This window comes from Peromyscus eremicus, chromosome 1 (genome assembly GCF_949786415.1).
Source record: "Peromyscus eremicus chromosome 1, PerEre_H2_v1, whole genome shotgun sequence".
Taxonomy (NCBI): Eukaryota; Metazoa; Chordata; class Mammalia; order Rodentia; family Cricetidae; genus Peromyscus; species Peromyscus eremicus.
The window spans coordinates 128,722-151,578 of record NC_081416.1 but is presented as its reverse complement, the minus strand read 5'-3'; the positions used below and the strand labels follow the sequence as shown (position 1 = coordinate 151,578).

The following is a 22,857-nucleotide window of genomic DNA, read 5'->3' as shown; positions in this document are numbered from 1 at the left end:
TTCTCAGCTGATCTTGTTTCCTCAGACTGGAAGCCTCTGTGTCCTCATATCCGAATGGCTCTCAGCTGAACTGTGCTGCTCAAAACCTAAAAGCTTAACCAGCCAAATGCTTAACCAGCCAAATGCTTCTAGTTTCTGGTCCTCACGCCTTATATACCTTTCTGCTTTCTACCATCACTCCCTGGGATTAAAGGCTCGATTTCTGGGATTAAAGGCATGAGTCACCATGCTTGGCTGTATCCTTGAACAGATGGATTTCTGCCTCTGGAATGCTAGGATTAAAGGCGTGTGCTACCACTACCTATCCTAAGTATCTAGTGGCTTTTCTGTTCTCTGACCCCAGATGAGTTTCTTAGGGTACACAATATTTTAGGAGACACAATACCACCACACCAGAGACTGAAGAGATGGCTTCGTCAGTATTGTGCTTGCTGCACATGCATAAGGACCTGATCTCCAGCACCCATGCAGAAGGCTAGATGCAGTAGTGCATGTCTCTATTCCTGACACCTAGGAGGCAGAGACAAGTGGATCCCTGGAGCTTTCTGGCCAACCAGTCTAGCTGAATTAGTAAGCTCCAGGTCTAGTGAGAATGTATTAGAAAATATAGTGGAGAGTAATTGAGGAAGAAAACCCGTGTTGGCCTCTGGCCTCCCCACACATGCTCATTCACAAGCATGTGTATTCTCTCACACACACATTATACACACACATAACCATGCTCATGCACACACAGTCCCAAACATCAGTGGATGACAACTCTAAGCAAGATCTAGGTCCCTGCTCTCCTGTACTAGATCCTGATAAAACACCTTTCTCCCCTGATCCCTGTGTGGAATGTTGGCCATTGGGTAAGCTCTTATGCCTGTGAGCTAAATTCACTCTTTAGCACCTCCAAGTCCTCATGAGACTAAAACCAGGTTAATCACAGGTAGAAGCCTTGAAAGGAGTTGATGTAGTTTGATATTTAATCACTAAAGATCTGGGTTGTTTTCCATCAGGCCAAACCCATGGTGGGCTGCAGGAAGAAATAGAGGCTACTGGAGAGAAGAGTCTAGAAGGACAAAATAACAACTTCCTACATTTTTTTTCTCTGCATACCAAGAATGAGGACTGAGGGGCAGACTGAGTTTCATGCTAAGACTCATCTTTTTGCACCAGGTTGAGAAAGAGTCCTGGGCACCCATCGGTGAAATGTCTGCCCTGAATGCACAGGCTAAGGCTATCTGAGTCCAATTGGGAATCATGTTGAGGAAAATCATGTTGAGTGCTGAGGGACTGCCAACCCAGAGACAACAGGACTTTTGGGAAACCATCATTACCTCCACCTTCCCAGGCATTTACTTCTCAAGCTGCTTTTGGCTGTATAGCGGTTAGCCTCACTATATACTTGCCAGTGATCCAGGAAGAAGCAGGGACACCTGGTTAGGGGTGGGGAGGATAGCTTAGTCAGCTTGTGGAGGCTGCTATTTGGTTGGCTTCACACACCACTTTACGGTCTGGCCTTCCTGTAGTTTGTGTTATTAGCTCATTGCTCCAGGTGAAGCCAGTCTGGGCCCTGGAAAGGCAAAGTGGACCCAGCTTTGAAGGATACAGAGCCCCACCCTGCCTAAACTCTTCCCCAATAGGCCTGCATAGCCAGGAGCAGAAATGCTTAGAAAAAGATGAAGCTCCAAGAAGTGCAGTAACCACTGCTGGGCTCCACAGCCATCTGTGCCAGGGCTTGGCACCCAAGAGAAATATTACCTTGAAGCTCATGCTTACAAATGTAGGAGGAGGGCAACAGAATGGGCTTAAAGATCTCAGAGGTGGTGAACTCTCTTGGGGCTCTGATGTCACACCCACCAAGAAGACAACCTCCCTGTGGCACTATTAAAACAGGAAAGTCCATGGATGTTGGGTTCAAGGTCATAGAAAGTCAGAGGTGGGGCTAGAGGCAAAGTCCAGTTCCCTGGTCCATCATTGTTCCCTGGGGTGTGCTTTTCAAAAAGCATCAGGCCAGGCTGGGCTCAGGTCTACTTCTTGATTCTAGGAGCTCTGCACCAGATTTTTTGCGTTGGATTGAGAAAGAGTCCTGGGCACCCATTAGTGAAGTGCCTGCCCCCAATGTCCCAGTAGATGTGGTAGCTCTGACTGGTATCCAGAATCCAGTGAGCCACCTGGGCCTCTTTCATTGCTGTTGGATGGGAGGCATATTAGTAACAATTACCCATCACCTAGGGCTTTAGGGTAAACCTTATTTCCAGCAGATTGACCACAGAAAGATGTCGAGGGAATGGCCTGAGCTTTGGAAATAGGATTGTTACTTCCATTCGTTTGCTGCTCCATTGCTCATTCATTTTGCATATACACCTATGCTGCTGCTTGGGCCAAGTGCTGTTGCAGGTGCACAGTAGGGAGCCAGACCTTACAGGAATATAATGTTGGAACTACCTGGTAAACTTTCACAAAACATTCATTCTGCCCCAGTGTTGATATAGTCTGTTCAGGTGTGCCCTGGGCATTCCAGCTTCTAAAACTGTACAGGTCTGAATGGAAATTTCATTTCATGAAGAGGAAACAAACAAATAAGCAAACAAAGAAAACAATAGAAAGAGTGCCCCTGTAAGTGGATGGTATCCCTAGGATGGTTGCAGCAGGGCCCCAGGGGAGAGAGCAGCAGTCACTCTAAGCCAGCCTGTCCTTGGTTGCTCTGTGGCGGCCCTGGTCCCAAGTTGCTGGGAGGTTCTGCCTCAGGCTTGCAAAGTAAAACAAAGTTCTGAGCACTACAAGTTTCCCACCCCTGAGCAGAATTGGACAGCTGGCAGTCACAGATCTTTGCTTTCCAGGCTCTTCATTGATTTTTCAGCTGGGCCTTTAGAGGTGTTTCCCTTCATCTGTGAAAATTTCAACATTATAAAAATAGAAGCAAGCACAAGTGTGCTTTCATGCATTTGTGTGTTTCCTACTTGCACACAGCATTCAAAAGAGCCAGTACTGATGCACCAGGTGACTCTTCTGTCACCAGGTATCATGTCCTCTGAGTAGGAGTTTTCCGTCACTGAGAAGCTTTGGGGTAGAGGAAAGCAGTTCATACTGAGTGCTTACAACCTCTCCTTTATGAATTGGCAAGAAAGAGTCAGACTTGGAACTTAGATCCTGATTCTGTCCCTAGTTCCTCCTAGGATTCTGGGCCCATCATCCCCAGCTGTTCACTCTGCCTCTTAATTTACCAGCTCTTTATCCCATTTCCACTGTGAGAAAATATCTAAGTTCTCTGCTTTTCTGTACTTTAAGAATGAGGAGGAGGTCATTGCCTGGCTCTGGGGTTATGGTATTTTAATGATGCCCCAGTGGGAACGCCATATCTCCACACTCTATCAATCTCAGCTCTAGCCCTTTCCTAGACTACCTTTCTGATGTACTTGAGAGGGTCAAGCCAGGAACCTGCCCCTGCAGTCCCTGGCACCCAGTTCATATTTCTTCAAAGCCACAGGCAGGCACTCTTCCTTTCCTCTTCCTACGGGCCCCTGAGCTCCAAAAGCTGTTAATTTTGACACGTAGCTTGTCCAAGTTCAACCAACCCTGTAAAACCTGGGCTTTATATTTATGATATTTCAAAGCTATGTGACAAGAACAAGGCATTAGTAAAACTAGAGGCTAGAATGAGGGGATAAGAGGCACAGGAAGATGGGGTTTGGTGAGGGTATGTTTGTGTAATGTGCCATATGTCACTTTTATTCATATAAAACATCACTCTTGAAGTTATCAGAACCTGCTCAGCTGTTACTGACAAAATACCAAATGCTTCCCTTTTCCTGCTCCTTCCAAGGGGCAGACTGTGAGGAGCTGCCCTTACGCAGGATGCTATCATGCCTCTCCAACGTCATAGACTATTTTTCCTCAGAGGAAAAGCCAGACTGTTTTTTCCAGCTTTGGCAAGAGTTTTTGAGAGAAAGCTGATTTCAAATCACTTTCTGTTTGTTGTATCAGACCTGTAATATGGCAGAATGGCGCTCATGGACTTTAATCCATTCTCCACATGTGTTTCCTACTATCATAGGGACTGTGAGGAACTTACCTCCTTGCCAATAACCTGGTGCTTCAGGGAAACAAACTTAAATAAAGTACATGAGTATCTAGCTGGCAGAGAGATGGCCGCAGGAATCCCTTTTAGAGGCACCCCCCCCCCCTTTACCATAACATGTGGTTTCATTTCAGAGGGCTCTGGTGTTAGCATTTCCATTTCCTCAGGAAGCCACATTTCATTCTTGCTCTAATTCCTGAAATGGAACGTACATTTTCCTTGGCCCAAGTTCAAGGAGTGCTTGGAGCAACAATGAAAACAGTTATAAGCAGGTTTCAGTTATGTTCACCCCTCCCTACTTCACCACCCATGGGTGTTCCTTGCTCGATTGAGAAGGATTGCCGCCAACTCTCCAAGAGCCAAGGAGGGTGTTGGGTGGCCAATATGTTTCACTCAGGTCTTGTGGCCACCAGAGGGGAGCCCTGCTGTCTTCTGTGCCTGTGTTCTGGCTTCTGTTGGGAGATCTGGTTGCCCTCTAAGTGCCCACACACCACAGAGTCTTAATTAAGAAAGTATGTTCCCATTTCATGTAACTGGAAAAGAATGAAAACAATGACAGCATTTATTTATCTTCACTATCAATATCATTCCTGTTTCTGAGTCTTAAAGGAATTATCTGGGTTGTAAGTTTTGACCTCATGCATGAGCTACTGAGAGAGTGTGGCTTCTTTCAGAGAGAGGGTTTCAGTGCAAGGCAAAGCTGGTAACAGAGCCAAGCACCCCCTAGAATTTGGATCCAGTGGCTCAAGGACAGAGAAGTATAACTCAGCCTGAGAGCCTGCTTTCATTTGTCAGAGAGTCAAACCTCTTTTCATTGGTTCCATTTACTTATATTTCTGAGCATTCAAAGCGGTAAAAGCCATAATTTCTATCATCTGTTTTCCTGGCTGCTGTTCACACAGGACAGACCATGTGCTGGGACTGGGTGGGGTACTCCTATGTGTTGCTGGTAGCCCTGGTGGCTGCAGGTTAATTGATTGAGTGTTCCATGGAGCAGCTGAGCCCAAGACAACCTAGTTACCCAGGGCCACTTAGTGACTGTCAGCATTAATTCTGTAGGTAGTTGAGTAATCCTGTTATAGAGAACCTGTCTCAGGCACTGTGGTCTTTGCACACTAATATCATAACCACCTGCTATGAAAGACAGCCATGATATATATAGATAGACCAAATCCACAGCTGGCTGAGGACCTATGAGCCAAGGGATAGAGGTAGCACTCAGATCCCAGCATATCGCTAGCTCTGTAGGAATTCTCACCCAGTCAAGCAACCCTGTCCTGCCTCTGGAATACAAGAAGGATTGGGAGCTTGGATATTTCTAATCTGTTGAACTGATCAGCAGTGGACACATAGTTTCTAGAATCTCTGTGCAGTTCCAGCTTTGTGGTGGAGGAGGAAGCAATACTTGCTTGTGAGTGGTACAGGAGTTTGCCATAACAGAGCACTTAAAAACAGGCAAAGATTTTGTACATAGGCTTTTATTTTGAGTCATCAAAATACTATTCAGGGCTGAAAGGCTTTTTAGTCAACCCATTTTTGTTGTAATAAATGATAAGTTTTGGATCCCCGGTTATTGGGTATCCTCTGCTGCTGATATAATAAACCAATTAAACTGAATTAGTAAGTCCAGGTTTAATTTCAGCAGAGCATTCCTGGGTGGTCCCAGGGGGAAGAGGAGAAGCCATGAGGGAAAACCACAAGGGGAAGTCTTGGGCCTGACCTTAAATATCCTCCAGGGGTGGAGCCGCTGTAACATGAATCTTAAAAGGTCTTATTAATAAAAACAAACCCAAGCCAGGTATTGGGGTGAATACTGGAAGATCAGAGAGACAGAATACAAACCACAGCTGACCTCACCTCACCAACTCAACTGATCCTGTATCCTTGAACTGGAAGCCCCTGAGTCCTTACCTGAATGAATCTCAGCTGAACTGCTGCTAAAAGCCTAAAAGCTTAACCAGGCTCTAGTTCCTGGTCCTCACACCTTATATACCTTTCTGCTTCCTGCCATCACTTCCTGGGATTAAAGGTGTGTGTCACCATGCCTGGCTGTTTCTAGTGTGGCTTTGAACTCACAGAGATCCAGACGGATCTCTGCCTTTGGAATGCTAGGAATTAAAGGTGCATGTGCCACCATTTTCTGGCCTCTATGTCTATCTAGCGATTGTTCTGTCCTCTGACCCTAGATGTTTATTAAGGTGCATGATATATTGGGGAACACATTATCAACACAAGCTGCTGCATGGTGGACTTTCTCAGGGGTGGGGTTTGGAGAGGGCAGCTCCAGGAGAGATCCCCAAAAATAAACTAAAACTAAAAAGCCTAGCAATAGAACACATGGCTTCAGGTATGGCTGGATCTAGAATTTGTGTGTTATCTGGGACACTGCCCAACTTGACGCAGCTGCAACTTCATTTTGTCAATTGTTTTTTTGTCAATTTTTTCCCTATATTAAAAAAAGGTAGGCACCAGCAGCTCCAGATGTGTCTGTTGCTAAGCCTTTAAGATTTCAGGAAAAGAAGTCCTGTTATGGTGGTGCACACCATTAATCCCAGCACTTGGGAGGTAGGGGCAGGTGGATCTCTTGAGTTTGAGGCCAGCCTGGTCTACTGCAGGAGAGTTCCAGGATAGCCAGGTCTACACAGAGAAACCCTATCTTGAAACACACACACACACCCCCCAAAAAAAAGGAAAGAAAGAAAGAAAGGAAAAAATTTCAGGAAAAGAAAAGACCAAACAGTTCCTTTTTAAAAGAGTAACTCTGCTCTCTATGGTAACATGGTGTGGATCCAGGTGCATGCTCCCAAGACACCTCATACTCTATGAGTACTAGGCAGTCAGGTGTTAAAAGGCTTACATGGAAAGTTATGAGTGGTGTGAATTTATATATGTGTCTCCATACATGATGGGCTAGAAATTTAAGAGTGTTCCTTCCCTTAGGAGGGAGGAACTATTCCAAACTGGAGCAGCATGTTAGGACACAGATCTGGGCCCCAACTTGGGAATTCAGATCCTGTCAGTCTGAATGAGCCTGGGATCTCCAGTTCTTAGAGGATGAAGACATATCCTTGCTTGGAGTAACACTGCCCTCGAGTGAAACTACAGTTAGGATTTTCTCATTTTATGGCTGAAGAAACAAGCTCAGAGAACTCAGGTTGTGTGACTAATTTTTTTTCTTTGCTTTGGTTATCTTTATTGAAATGTTACTACTTACCAGCAATGCAGCCACCAATTTCAAGTGTATAACTAAATGACTTTTTATAAACATGTACAGTCATGCAGTCACTTTAGTCATGACATAGAACATTTCATCCAACTAGATGTAAAACAAAGGATGACTAGACTGCTACTCTCAACTCCAGGGAGGCTATCTAGTAAAGAGGACCCTAAGAAAGACATGCAGAGATCCACAACCAGGCCCTAGGTGGAGCTCCAGGAGTCCAATCAGCGAGAAAGAGGAGGGATTGTATGAGCGAGGGACCAAGATTGGAAAAATCACAGGGACAAATAGCCAAACTAGTGGAAACACATGAACTATGAATCAATAGTGAGGAGCCCCCAACTGGATCAGGCCCTCTGGATAAGTGAGACAATCGATTAGCTTGAACTGTTTGGAAGGCCCCCAGGCAGTAGGACTGGGACCTGTCCTTAGTGCATGAGCTAGGTTTTTTGAGCCTGGGGCCTATGCTGGGACACTTTGCTCAGCCTGGGTGAAGGGAGGAGGGGACTGGACTGAATCTACCAGGCTGAGCTGAATCTCCAGGGGAGTCCTTGCCCTGGAGGAGATGGGAATGGGGAGTGGATTGGGAGGGGGGGGAGAAGGACAGGGGAATCCGTGACTGATATGTAAAATTAAATTAAATTATAAAATTTTAAAAAAGAATATTTCATCCATACCCAGAGCTCCCTCATGCACCCCTGTCATGAACTCCCTGCTTTGATTGTTCTGATTTTGGTTTCTGTAGATTTGTCTTTTTTGAGTTTTAGATTTATGGGATCAAGTGTGCATGTGTTTCTTTTGCTTCCAGATCTTGGACCCATACAGTGCCCCTTGGGTTCATCCATGCTGTGTTTGCTGATGATGTCTAACTGTGTGGCTTAAGTGTTAAGTGGTATTTGATTGCATGATTGTGGCACCTCATGGATTTTCCTATGTTTATTGATATATGTTCAAGACCCTCTGGAGGTTCTTGGTTCCACCTGGAATGGACTTGGCTGCCTTTTCTGACTTCAGACCTGCTTTCCTTTACTGTTGGCCATATACTCAGGTTACAAGCATGTTTTCAGTACTTATTAGCTCCTCCTTAGGTTTTTAAAGACGGCAGACATTCCCTGGCTTTAGGAAGGAGGCAACTATGTTAGAGGAATCAGGTCAGCATTATATTACATTGTAAAGGGGTTGGAGGCCCAAGGGCTTGGGAACACGATTAGCGTGTGATCAAATTGTGACCCTCCACCTTCTTTTGTAAGTAAAGTTTTATTAGACACAGCCAAACCTATAGACAATTCATACAGTGGCAGGGGGACTTTCATTACAATTCCATTGTTGAACAACTATGACCCAAACCATATAGCCTTCAAAAGCTAAAATATTTACTACTGGTCTTTAAAATTTTTTGCTAACCTTTGCCTTAGATTCAGGGAAGGAGACAGACACTAGACTAGGTATTACCACCAGGGGTGGACCAAAGCAGAGCTTTGGAATACTGAGTAAAATTGAGCTTCAGTGTTGACCTTGGAGTCTGCCTTGAGACCTCTAATCATTTGTGAAACTGGCAGGCAAGGAGGGCTCCAGTCTGTGAAGGGACTCTCAGCAGCTGGTCATTCTTATACCTTTATTTTGTAGATGAAGAAACTGAGGCGTAGAAACTCAGGCCCATGATTACTTGGAGTGACAGGTGAGACTGCTTCTGCCAGTACCTTCCCTCTATAGTACCCTTGTATTGTGAGAGGCCCATGTCAGGCACCCAGGTATTGCTAGGGGAAAGTTCTGAGGACAGGGCCTTTGGTCTTCTTGCGCCCTCTGTTGGTTGATGTCTTGGCAAATGAAGATGGAGAGGAAAGAGGCTTGCTGTGTGTGCTGTGTTTGAACATAGGTATTGAGACAGTTACACTTATCACCAGGTAAGTTCATCCTCCCACTCAACATGACTTAATAATGCTTGTTCCTTTGTTTCTTGCCTCTATCCCCAAGCACCTTTGTTGTAAATTATTATTTTAAGGTGTGTTACTTTTGTTTATGCTCTGGAACATTTGTTTAATGATGCAAAGATGTGTTTGATTAAATAAAATTCACCTGCAGTCAGGAGGCTGAGTCAGCAACTAGCTGACAGGAAGTGGTAGGGAGGAGCCAGGTGAGAAAGGGTTTATAAGGAGGGTCAAGGCAAAGCACAAGGGCTTTTTGGAGGTCGTGAGCAAGGAGAGGAGGTGAGCTACTTGCTATTCAGCCTCTGAAGAGCAGAATTCCACCATAACCTTTGAATCTTGAGTTCTTTAGAGGGAGAGAGGTTTAGTTAAGTTCCCTTTGTAGCTTTTCGAGAGTTGGCTAAGGCCCTTGCGGCCTAACTGCTGCTGGTAGCGGCGAAGTTCCAGTTGTTGATTCAGACAGCTGTGGCTTAAAAGGCAGCAACCATTTAAAAAAAACGACAACACACCTTCCACTTTATTTATGCCATTTCTTCAAGTCTACTCTGTGGCACCCTGTAGTGGTTACTTACTCTGCCCTGAATTCAAGAAGTCACCTTTAAAATTAGAAGAATCTTCTAGTACAGAGAAGCAAGAAACCTTAGACGAGAGTATAATGGGTGAATAAAGGAAGAAAAGGAACAAAGTTGGTATGCGTGGGTGGGACATGCCAGTGATGTACAGGACCCAAAGCAAAATTTCAGGTCTTATAGCTGGTGTGTGTGTGTGTAGTGCATATGCAGTGTGCATGTTCCCCATATGTACATCTTCCCAGATTTTCCAGCTGAAGAGACAGAAAAGGCTTCTGCCCTCTTGACACTTCCCAGGCAACACTGAAAACCTGATTGTGTATAGCACAGCCAGCAACTGCCATAACAGAGAGGGTCTACCCCAAGGGCACCCAACTTCATTATCATCAGACTTTGCAGGAACTATCTATCTGCTTTTCACATTAGTTCTTGCCACACTTAGAACTTTGCTTTGTATTTCCTCTTGTCACCTTCCCTTTCCATGTTCTTCCTCCTATGGCCGCATCCATTCCAAAGGAATCTCAGTTCCCCTTGCTTTTGTGGATAAAAATATATAATCCTTATTGGAGGCTGAGAACAAAGTCTGGAAAGACAATTACTGGTTCTTTTGTCCCTTCCTGTCCAGCTAGTAAGTAACTTTCTTGCTTAGGATCTTTTGTATGGTTGGAAGAAGCAATGAAAGGGTTTGGGGAAGTGGGTGGTCCTGACAGCTTATGTCAGAATCACATAATGTTTATACTGTGCCTGTGTTTATATCAGCCTTGTTTCCATACTGACAGGAAACACCATATGTAGGGGAAGAGATTCTGTAAGATGAACTCTTAGGGAATCACAGTATAGTACATGAAATCTCATAATTGCTTTTGGAAACAGGGTTACCTTGCTCAAATCAAATAAGAGGTATTGTGCTCTTTCCCATAATTGAGATAACACTGAGGTTTGATACATGATAATTTGCTCTGGTTCCAGAGTTCTGCAGGGAAAGCTCCTTGATTGGGGGAAGGTGTAAAGATTTGTTTTCCTTCCCCAGAAGGTATGGGGGGCTGCTGAGTTGGAGGCAGTGAACAGTGGGGCTGAGCCTTGTGTTAACAGGTGCAGGCTAAAGACCTGCCATGAACCACAGTGGCCAGGATTCCTCCTGTGGCTGACAACCATACTCATCTGGCATGCCATTTCATAACTGTCACTTGGGATTGTGTCTGCTCACCTACATGCACCCATGTTGTTCTTTTACCCAAGTAGCTATCCCCTCCACCCCCTCAGAACCTGGCATACACTGAGGCTAAATGCTTGATGGAGTGGCTATTTGTGAACCATGTGTGCCTGGAGATGTGGAGCCTGTGCAGAGTTAAGGCAAGAGTCCAGTGATGGTCTGGATTGAAGCACCTGGGAAGGGGCCACGAAGAGGATGGCTTGGCATGGGGCTCATTCATGTTGATCAAAGTGTCCACTTTACAGAAAGCCACATTTGTGAGTGACTTCTACATATATTTATAACCTGTGAGTTTCTACCAAAATAGCCGTGCTTTTGAGCCGTTTGCTCATGAAAAGAACAATGTATATCTACTCTTTGTAGTTACTGTCAGATTTGAATGCCCAGGCCTCAGGCTGGGCTTTAGCAGCATGGAAGGAAAAACAAATCTCATCAGTCTTAAATCCTCAGGACTCTAGAGATAAGCAAGCCTCTTTCCAGGAAGTTCTAGAAGCAGCTCCAGGGCTAAGGTCACATGCACTAACCTTAGTAGCTAGGTCTAGGGCATGGGCCACTTTCTGAACCTATGGCTGTGGCCAGGAAACAGGCCTCCAATTTGGCTATTACTGAGTCAAGTGCCCTTAACCTTATCTTTGTGATGGGGAGAATGAAGGTTCTGATTGGATGGGGATGTGTCATTTGCCCATTCTTTTTTTTTTTTTTTTCCCTTGAGACAGGGTTTCTCTGTGTGTCCTGGAACTTGCTCTGTAGACCAGACTGACCTCAAACTCACAGAAATTGGCCTGCCTCTGCCTCCTGTGTGCTGGGATTAAAGGTGTGTGCCACCTCCTCCTGGCTGCATTTGCCCATTCTTGAACCTGTCATTATGGCTGGAAGACAGATGACTCTGTTTTGCTAGGTCTGAGTCACAAACCATCTTTAGAACTTGGGTGGCACCGGCATCCCAGAACCAGAAGGTTTGGTGGGGATTTGTTCAGACTTGGAGAGGATGTTCCCTAGCAGAGAAGATGGGATAGACTAAAGAAAACTTACATCCAGGCTAATAATAGGTCTCCCCTTGCTACTGGATGGCTGTCCCTGCTCCATAACTGCCGAGGACTCAGCCCTTCCTTTCCACCAAGTTGCTTCCAGGCTCTATCAGTTTGAGGACAGCTGCAGATTAGAAGGCCAGAGCATCTGGGACAGCATGCCTCAGTGTTCATTTCCTCAAACATCCTCCGGCCAAGGAAAGCTCAAAGAAGCTTAAGTGTTATTGCTGGAAAAGAATCCTAGTCCTGGCCCCGAATATGCACTTTTTCATATGAGGAAAAACAAAGAGGGTCAAAAAGAGGATAGGGTGAGCTATTGAGGTAACAAAACATCCAGAGCTAGCACTCCAGCTTCTGGTGTTGGGTGGCTCACCTTGTTTCTTCTTCAGAACCCTCTTGGTGGCTAAGTGGCTGAAGGGTAGTGTCACTTCCTGTTTCTATGCCTGTTCCTCTGGGAAGTGCAGTTTTTATTTGAAGCATTCAAAGAGTGGGCTTTGTTCCAACGGGGTAAAATGGAAGAAAAAAAGGCAAAAAACTCAGCGCAAAATTATATCTACTAGGATGCTTTGAATTAAAAGTAATTTAGGACTTTTTTCAAACTGCCCTAAGCAATCAGTTTTTCAGATGTGCTGTGAGCTTTCAGGCATGGTTTGATCCAGATATCTGGACATTACCAGGAACAACTCTATTTGTCATTTTTTCTCAGTTCTGACCTCATGGTTCAGCTTCATTCTCATAGCAGCTTTCTACACAATGTTAAGGACATGGTTGTAGGCACTGGCTTCCAGAGCAAGAAAGAGTACTAACTGAGTTGGTTTAGGCTATGAGCCTGACACTGTGGTAGTATTGTGTTCCCCAAAATATTGTGCACTCTAATAAACTTATCTGGGGTCAGAGAACAGAACAGCCACTATATACAGAGGCTAGAAAATGGTGGCACTTACGCCTTTAATCCTAGCATTTCAGAGACAGAGATCTACCTGGATCTCTGTGTGTTCAAGGATACAGCCAGGCATGGTGACTCATGCCTTTAATCCCAGAAAGTGAGCCTTTAATCCCAGGGAGTGATGGCAGAAAGCAGAAAGGTATATAAGGCGTGAAGACCAGAAACTAGAAGCATTTGGCTGGTTAAGCATTCAGGCTTTCAAGAAGCAGTTCAGCTGAGATCCATTTGGATGAGGACACAGAAGCGTCAAGTCTGAGGAAACAGGATCAGCTGAGGAATTGGCAAGGTGAGGTTGGATGTGGCCTGTTCTGTTTCTCTGATCATTCAGCATTCACTCCAATAACTGGCTCCAGGTTTGATTTTATTAATAAGACTTCTAAGATTCCTGCTACATGACACCTTCACCTACTCACCAGAATCAGGCCCTGTTTCATGTTTGGCCAGACAGGAAATGGAGCCATAATTGCCAAAATCACTGGTGTCTCCATATAGAAATCATAATACTGAAAAACAGCCAGGTACCATTCATGGTTCTAGACTTCTCTGTGTGTGTATGTGCAGACCCTATGAGATAATGGCTTAAGTTCACCATTTTCTTGCCTCATCTATCCAGGATTCTTGACCCAATTATAGAGTAACAGATTGCCTGCCTGGTGCTCTGCTGATCTCATCATACTTTTCTTGTCTTGTCTCCAGACAGAGATTACTGCAGTCTATGTGACAAGCAACCAATTGGGAGACTGCTTTTTCGACAGTTCTGTGAAACCAGGCCTGGGCTGGAATGCTACATTCAGTTTCTGGACTTAGTGGTAAGTCCCCACCAAGTGGCCCTTGGGTCTTCTGTGATTAGCAGTTGGTTTTTGTCCAGAGGAAATATAGACCTGATGGTTTTGAAACCTGAAGAATCTAAACTCTTGTTACATGAGAAACTGCAAAAGTTCTTAATGTTGAGGTAGCTCTTGCCTTCCTCCAGCTGAAATTCTGGTAAAATACACAGCTAGTATCTTTGTTTACCAGTTTACTGTCTGTTTCCCCAGAGAATGCAAACTTTTGGCTTTTGAGCTTCTTGTCCACCCCATCCGGCAGTGCTCCCTGAACACACAGGCACCATCAGTAAACACTTGTTCAGTGAGTGCCCATTGGCTGTTTCAAGCCAGCCCCAACTGTCTCTGTCAGATGGCTGTGCCTGATGCTTCCAGGACTTCCTTTAGCTGTGTTGTGTCTCATTTGTTTAACAAAAGCATGAGCTTTTAGGGAGATTATGAAAATACTCAGTAGTACATCAACCTTTGATCAGGATGGTCATGGCCCCTCAAGCTCATAGCCTAGACAACTAACCTTTGGATTTCTATCTGTGGATGGAGATTAAGGACTATAGGTGGCAGGAGAGAGCAATAGAGAACCCCTGTGAAGGGAGTGGGGCCATTGGGATCTCCTCTCAAGGATAGAACCATTTCTTAGAGACTTACATGGCCTCTATCTCTCTATTGAGGATGCTTCCCCACAGGGCTCAAGTTTTTAATGTCTCTTTAGAGTTTCCCTGTTGTCTCTAGATCTATAAGCAAAGCTGCTAGGGTAGATGTCTCCATGAACTTCCACTACCTCTACCAAGTCAACACACCCAACACATGCAGCTACTTCTTCCATGTCCCACAGACTCCCAGCCCCAAGAGTGTTTCTTGCTCTGCAGTGACTGGAAGCTGAAGTCTCTGCAGTGCCCTTAACTCTTCCCTCTTCCTCATTCTTCCTCCGTGTTTGGGAAGCATGTGCCTCAGCTCCTTGACCTCTTGAGCCCTTTCCATCACCTGTGGGCTCTGCCTCAGTCCTGGTCCTGACACAGGCCCTGGCATCTTTCACTTGAATGATCAAGCTAGTTCTCAACCATGACTGAGGATTAAAAACACCCGGGAGCCTTAAAAATTACCTGTGCCTAAGCTGAAACCTAGACTAGTAAATTTGAATCTCTGAGAGTGGGGCCTGGTGATTTTTTAAAAAAGTTATTATGGAAAGTTTCAGACTATTAAAAACGTAAAAGTCAGCTGTATAATGTCATGAGCCCTCATGTGCCTTTCACCTCACTTCAACAGTGATCAGCCCAGACTTCCACCCTTCCCTCAGCAGTGGTGTATAGCAAGTATCAGCTATCAAAATTGTTTCATCTGTGAAGTTTTCAGTATATATCTTTAAAGATTAAGAGTTCTTTAAAACAAAATAAAACCAAAAAACGACTAAGGGTTTAATGTCTTAGTCAGTGTTCAATTGCTGTGAAGAGACACCATGACCATGGCAACTCTTACAAGAGGAAGCATTTAACTGGAGGCTTTCTTACAGTTTCAGAGATTTAGTCTATTACCACCATGGTGGGAAGGGAAGCATGGCAGCATGCAGGTAGATGCTGGAACATAGTTGAGAGCTACATGGGGGGGGGGGGAGACAGGGAGAGACAGGGAGGGAGGGAGGGAGAGAGGGAGAGAGATGGGGGAGGCAGGCACACACACACATATTCTGGGCTTGGCATGGTCTTTTGAAACCTTAAAGCCTACCCCCAATGACACACTTCCTCCAACAAGGCCACATCTCCTAATCCTCCCAAGTAGTTCCACTCCCTGATGACCAAGCATTCAAATGTATGAGCCTATGGGAGCCATTCTTATTCAAACCACAACAGCTTAGGATTTGTTTCAGTGATAGAGCTCTGGCCTAGTACATACAAAAAGACCTGGGTTCCATCCTCAGCAATACATAAAAACAACACATACAAGAAAAAAGAAAGAAGGAAAACACCCACCACAATACTGTTATTACAGCTAAAATTTTCTTTATTATAATCAAATATGAGTGTATAAATTTCTGATTCTCTTGTACAGTTTATGATTTGTGTTTTGCTATCTGTGGAACTGACCTGGGTGTTTATCGTTTGGTCTTTCTCTTGACTCCAGACTCCCCCATCACCACTTTCTATTGTTCCTCTAGAGTAGAAGAACTACTGCTCCAGCAGCTGCCTGTATGCTTACTTACTAGGGTCCTCAGTATTTCTTGTAAATTTCAGTGTGTGTGTGTGTGTGTGTGTGTGTGTGTGTGTGTGTGTGTGTGTACCTGATTTCATCAGAGTAGCCTTATGTTCTTCCAATGGGGAGTATAAGATATCTGGTCATCTTTCTTTTTGAGATGGCAACATTCAACATCTACATCATGTTTACAACATGGCAATATTCTAATTCTACTCTTCTTCATGCTAACTGCAGGACTTTCTTCACTTCCTTTATGGCTGTCTAACAGTAAAATTCAAATAGGAAATGACTGAAAATTTTTCCTTTATGTTCCAAGATACCCAATTTGGGGTTGGGAGATAGCTCAGTTGGTAAAATGTTTGTCATGCAACATGAAGATCTGCCACCTACATTAAAACAAACAAACAAAAAAGCTGGGCATGGCAGTGTGTGCTTATAATTACAATGCTGGAGAGGCAGAGACCGATGGATCCTTGGGGCTCACTAGCCAGTTAGTCTAGCCTATTTGGTGAGTTCCAGATACAGTGAAATACTGTCTCAAAAAGTCAAGGTGGACAACACCTGAGGAACAACACCTGAAGCTGACTTCTGGCCTCCATATGAATGAACACACAACAAATCAAGAGCCCTACATCGGTAATATGTGAGAATTTTGAGCTCATAGCTTTAAATGTGTTGTATGTGTCCCAGTGCACTGAAGTTCTTGTCCTTATTTCTTCCTGGAGTCACTGTTCGCCAGTGGGAGCTCCCCTAAGGTGGGCTCCTGAGCACTTGTGGAGCCCAGGATTCACTAGCAGCTTCTTACTATCTGCAGTGACAGTATTCTGGTTTCATCTTGTACTATACCAAGGAGCCTGGTTCCTTTCCCTGGAAAGTGACATTTGGGAACCACAGCGTGGCACTAGGGGTGCTCATTGTAACCAGATAAGCCATCATATCTAGCAGGTAGTAGTGTTTTTCAAATTTCCAAGGACTTTACTGTATATCTGTATATCAAGCTACTAACCATGTTCTGAGGATGGCTTACCAGATTAGCCACCAGCAGACCCCTGCTTTCTCTTTAATTCCCAGTCTTCACCAGACGTTTTTTTCAACTTCTGGTTCTGTCCAACCATTTGCTTGTTGGAGTTCTAACATGCTAGGCTAAGTTAAGTTCTCTGGCCCTGGCTGTCTGAACCCTCTCTTACTGAGATGCCACTCCATGATCTCATTTCCCTGACAGGTGTCTGCTTATTCTCCTAGTCCTGTTCACAGAGCCTTCCCCATCTCACCTTCTCTCTTCTCTGAGTCCTTGCTTCCTATGTACACTTATATCATCATTACACTGTGCTGGCAGATGGTTATTGATAGAAGTTATTGAATCCAGAGATGGGCTACCAGGATGGTGCAGGCTCTGTCCCTAGCTCTCATGAAACTGTGGCAGATGTTAACATCTCTGTATGAGGGACTCCTCTTTTCCAGGATCTTTGGTTATGGCCATCAAACCTAAGGACCACTGGTCAAGAATGCACCAGGGCCCTCTGTGTGTACCCACCTACCACAGCCACCTGGACTGTGTCTCGGAGAGTCCTCACTTTGGCCTCAGTTGCTTTTCTCCAGGGACCCAGAATACTGTGACCCATAGCAAAGCTCTCACTTGAGCCAGGATGAGAAGCCCTAGTGCCAAGCTCCTCACTAGTCTTTAGCCTTTCATTCATGTAACAAAAATGCTCTTTGCTAGGTAGAGTTCTAGACATTTGGGACAAATTGATAGAATAGTCTAAGATGCCTGCACTTGTGATGTTACCTTCTAGCCAGAAAAGGGTGTTCCCTGTGCCATAAACACAGGAGGACTAATTTTTAAGTACTAGGAAGTGGTAAGTGGGGTGGAAAAAAAATAACCAGAGCAGATTATACAGTGTTGGGAGTAAGGAAAAGGAAGCCTGGTTGTAGGTGTTAAGAAGAGTGGTAAGCATAGGTATTCTTGCAAAGGTAACATGTGACTGAAGACTAGAAGGAATTGAAGCTAGTAGGTAAAGGGCATTGCAGAAAGGGAACCTACTGTAAGAATGCCTACAGAGTGTTCATGGTTAGAGAGGAAGCAGTTAGGGCACAGGGAGTAGGAGAAGCACTGATCATGCAAGGCCCTATACCTCTGAAGGACTTTGACTTTTATGTTGCATGAAGTTTGGGAACCAATGGGGAGTTTTAGCAAAGCAGTGGATGGCATGATCTGATCTAGGCGGGCATGGGTACAATCTGGTAGATCTGAGAGGAGGCAGTTTACAGCAATCCAGGTGAGAGCCACAGTGTTTGGGCCAGCATGAAAACAATAGTGACAGGTAGTTGGATTAGACTTCGGGGGGGGGGGGGGGGGGGCACATGTCTTGAAGGCAGAATTTCCAGAGTTCCCTGATGGACTGGAGATGAGATAGAATTGTTGAGGATGGTTTCCCTTGTTTGTCAGTTATTCTGTTGTCCCAAAGTGACTAACGCAACTTAAAGAAAAGGGGATTTATTTTGGTTCATCATGGTGAGGAAGTCTTGGTGTCAGGAGTTGAGGCATCTGTAGGCAGGAAGCAGAGAGTGATGAAAACAGGTTGCCATTGCCTCTGTTTCATCCTCCTCCTCCTAAAAAAAAATGGCTTTCTTACTTTCTTTTTAAGTTTTTTTTGTTTGTTTGGGTTTGTTTGTTTGTTTGGTATGAGTGTTTTGTCTGCATGAATATCTGTATACCGTGTGCATGCTTGGTACTTTGAAGGCCAGAAGACGGTGTTGGATCCCCTGAGACTGGAGTTACAGACAATTGTGAACAGCCATATGGTGGGTACTGAGAATTCTGGAATAGCAGCTAATGCTCTTAACCTCTGAGCCGTCTCTCTAGCCCCATTTTCTTTCTTTCTTTCTTTCTTTCTTTCTTTCTTTCTTTCTTTCTTTCTTTCTTTCTTTCTTTCTTTCTTTCCTTCCTTCCTTCCTTCTTCTACTTCTTCTTCTTCTTTTTCTTCTTCTCCTCCTCCTCCTCCTCCCCCCTCCCCCCTCCCCCTCCCCCTCCCCCTCCCCCTCCTCCTCCTCCTTCTTCTTTTTATACAGTTGGAGGACATGAATGGTGCCATTTATATTAGGGTAAGTCTTGTCACTTCAGTTAACCTCATCTAGATTGCCCATCATGGGCATGCTTGTCTCTTTCATAATTACAAATCATGTCAAATTGACAATATTAGCCACACATCTTCCAAGCAATGGAGAGAATGCAGCAAGGCTAAGGCTGTGGGGAGGTCATGCTGAGAGAAGATCAAGAGTTTCATTTCCTAGTCGGAGCCTCTTCAGCATTCAGTGGAGAAGTTTAATAGACACACATGTGAAGATATTTCAAGAGAGATAGTTATCCAGATCTGGAGTTCACAAGGAAGGCTTGGGCTAGGAATGGAAAACCAGGAGTTGTCACTATACAGCTGAGACATAAAGCTTAGGGCTGTGGGAGCTGCTTTGCCCAGCAGGTAGAGGCAGCTGGAGCAGCAGTGATGACTGGAGTCTGCAAGTGCAGGACCAAGGCTGTTCCCCATCTGGAAAAGATGAGGTGGCCACAGCCTTGAGACCTGTCTGAAGAGTTGGTGAGGCAGAGCAGGGTCAGGCTGAGCTGAGGAGCTGGTGGAATTTTCCAACCATGTGTTCTATTAGGTGCATCTAGTTCAGAGAAGGGAAAAAAATAAAACTCAATGGATACTCAGTTTCATTCTGATTGTGTAGTTTTTCCCTTCTTACTGGGCCAGTACCAAGAGCTGTTTATTAAAAAGGAAATGGGAGTCTGTCTCTTGCATTAATAGGTCAAATGCTCTAAAAACACCTGGGCAGAGCCCCCTGTTTAGAGAGCTGACCTGTCCCCTTAGTAAGTCCCTTTCATTGCCACCTGTTGTCATAATTAGCCTCTGGACTCCTTTTATATTTGAGGACTTTGCTGAATTTTCTAGTGCCAGCATAACTTCTCATCTGAAATTATTATTATTTTTTTTCATTTTGACTGGATGAAGGAGGTGGGAAGTAACAGCATCCTTGGCATTGCAGTTAATTAGCACCCTGGAAACTTAGGGTCTTAGCCAGTGCCATCCTAAGCATTCTTACCTCTGTTAAATTTTCACTAAGTGGAGCTTATTAAAACTAAGTTTTCTTCACAGGGCTATGACAAAGCCCAAGAAGTGCTCTTCTGAAGTCTCATCATCTGCGTTTCTCAGGTCAAGTACAAACTGTGGCAGTAGTTTTGAGGGTAGAATCCATGTGTGTTGCTCCTCAGATAGTGCAGCTAACTCTAACTCACCCAAGTCTGGGCTGTCAAGGGGCTTCCACGGTTCTCTCATTGAGAGGCAGAGTCAGTAACCTAAGTCTGACCTCTGGAAGGCAAAGAAAGGTTTGGTTATCTGTCTAGGGACTGGATGGTGGCTCAGGCTAGTATCATTCCCACAGGCTAAGAAGATCTTACCATGAGCATCTTCAAAATGGATGAGTTGCTCCCTAAACATTCTTTCTGGAGACCTAAACCACTGGCTGGCCACTTGTGTGAAAAACACATTTTGACAAGATCCAAAGTTTGCTAGTCTCTTCTTGGGGTGTGAGGGAAGATTGGATATTGAGCCAAGTTTGCTTGGCATGTGTTTATTGATTGTCTCCTACGAGTGAGACTGTCTTCTGCAGTTTGGGGCTATATAGTGAATGGAAAAGGCAAGTTCTTTTACGGTTGTTTTGCAGTCATTATATTAAGGTGGCTGCACCTTAAGAAACTACTGTCCCAATTGGCAATTCCAACTCCGCAGCTACCAGCAGCAGTTCAGCTGAACAGCCACAGCCAGGCCAGGAATTCTGTTTCCTTAGGCACTGCTAAATCTCCATTCTTCTATAGAACTCGGGATTCAAAGGTTGGGTGAAATCCACTAGCTCAGAGAGGCTAAACAGCAAATAGCTAACCTTTTCTCCTTGCTAACATCTTCCAAAAAACAGCCTTCCTTCTGCTCAGCCCCCACTAAAGAATGCATGCTAGACTTAGTTCCTCCCTACCACTTCCTGTCAGTTAGTTGCTGACTCAGCTTCTTGACTGCAGGTTAATTTTATTTAATCAAACAAATGTAACAAAAGCAGCAGAAACAAATGTAACACACCTTTACACAGTTAAAATAATATTCCACAATACTTTACCACATGGGAGCTTACCTTTTGGGATAAAGAAAAGATCAAATATCAGCAAATAAGAAAATGTCAAAAGAAGTAAGCAGCACCAACTATAAAGTTCAGAGAGCTGTTAAGAGTAGGAATCAACGTACTAGAGTAGGTCTCTGATTCTTGTGCCTGCTCTTGAGACTCTTCTTCTTTTGGATTGCCTTGTGCAGCCTTGATGTGATGTTTTTTTTCTTTATCTCATTATATTTTATTTTGCCATGTTTGGTTGTTGTCTCATAGAAGCCTGTTCTTTTCTAATGTGAGCCAGAAAGGGACTGGATCCCGAGGGGAGGGGAAGTGGGGAGGAACTGGGAGGGGAAACTGTAATTAGGATATATTGTAGCTCGAGTTTTCCTGCCTGGCCCACAGTCAGGATAAATCTCTCTCACCTGCCAGTCCCACAACCGCTCAGACCCGACCAAGTAAACACAGAGACTTATATTGGTTACAAACTGTATGGCCATGGCAGGCTTCTTGCTAACTGTTATTACAGCTTAAATTAATTCATTTCTATAAATCTATACCTTGCCACATGGCTTGTGGCTTACAGGCATCTTCACATGCTGTTTGTCATCAATATATTGTATGAGAAAAGAACCTATTTTCAATAAAAGGAAAAAAATGAAAAGAAAAAAGTAATACTATGTATTAGCTCATATTCTTGTGGGTTAGGAACTCTGGGATGGTGTAGAAGGTGTTCTTGGCTCAAAGATCTGGAAAGGTCACACCAAGATGTTGGCTGGATCTGCTTCTCAGTTATTCACATGGCTGACAAGTTGGTGCTGGCTATTCTCCTGGAAGCTCTCTCCATGGGGTGGCTTGAGCATCTTCACACCATGGCTGGCTCTCCAGATTAAGAAATACAGTAGCGCTGCTGTTATTGCTGTTATAGCAGAAGCGGCCACCACTGCAACTGTTTTTGGGATTACCATTTCATAATTGCTTACTACAGCTAGCACAGTGGAGACCCTGGCAGCAAAAGTAGCTACCACAGTTAATTAATCTTTCATTCTATTGAGCATGATAAATTTAATTCAGTAGTTATATACATTTCTATTGGCTTTTAAAATTATAAATTTATAAACTCAAGTTCCATTTGCCTTTGGGATACCATCTTACAAGGACTCCAATTTGCAGTAAGGCTTGTTAAGGAAGGGAGTGGCTCAGTTGCCTTTAGCCTACTAGCTATGGGTGGGTTAGGACTTCTGTTGGTCTTTTCTGTGTCAAACACACAGATTGCAAGCCCAGCGCCACTTTGAGATCTTTGGCAGCAGTTAACTCTGCAGCTCACACACAATTGAGCCTGTATGATAATGAGTATTCAGAGACGGGTAATTCCTGGGGGGCGCTCGCCAACCTAAGACAGAGCGCCTGTGTGGCCTGGGCAGGCGTCTCCATGATGGGTAAGGTGACCTGCTGATGTCCCACGCAACCTAAGTCAGAAGCTCATTTATTAGTAAAAGGGGGACCTGTAGGGCACTGGCCCCCATTTTGGATAACTGTTGCCTTGCTTGCTGACCTTGACCTTGATATCCTCCCTATGCTAATTCCCTGCCGGGTTTCACCCTCCTGAATGCTTAAGGGAAGTTCCTTGTCTATGTATCCTGCATAATGGGCGTTAACAGCTTAGATGCAAGATTGTAAAACATCTATAGCGAACTTCTGCCATCCAGGGTTCTCCCATTGTGCTGTAAG

The 22,857-nt window shown here is 44.5% G+C and overlaps 1 protein-coding gene across 1 annotated transcript in view; it reads left to right on the top strand.

The window, feature by feature from the left end:
* Grk5 (G protein-coupled receptor kinase 5) overlaps positions 1–22,857 on the top strand; it is a 222,415-nt gene that overhangs the window by 139,136 nt on the left and 60,422 nt on the right. The window contains exon 3 of the mRNA XM_059255703.1: positions 13,664–13,776. Coding sequence (XP_059111686.1) covers positions 13,664–13,776 — 113 coding nt within the window. The remainder of the gene's footprint in view (positions 1–13,663; positions 13,777–22,857) is intronic.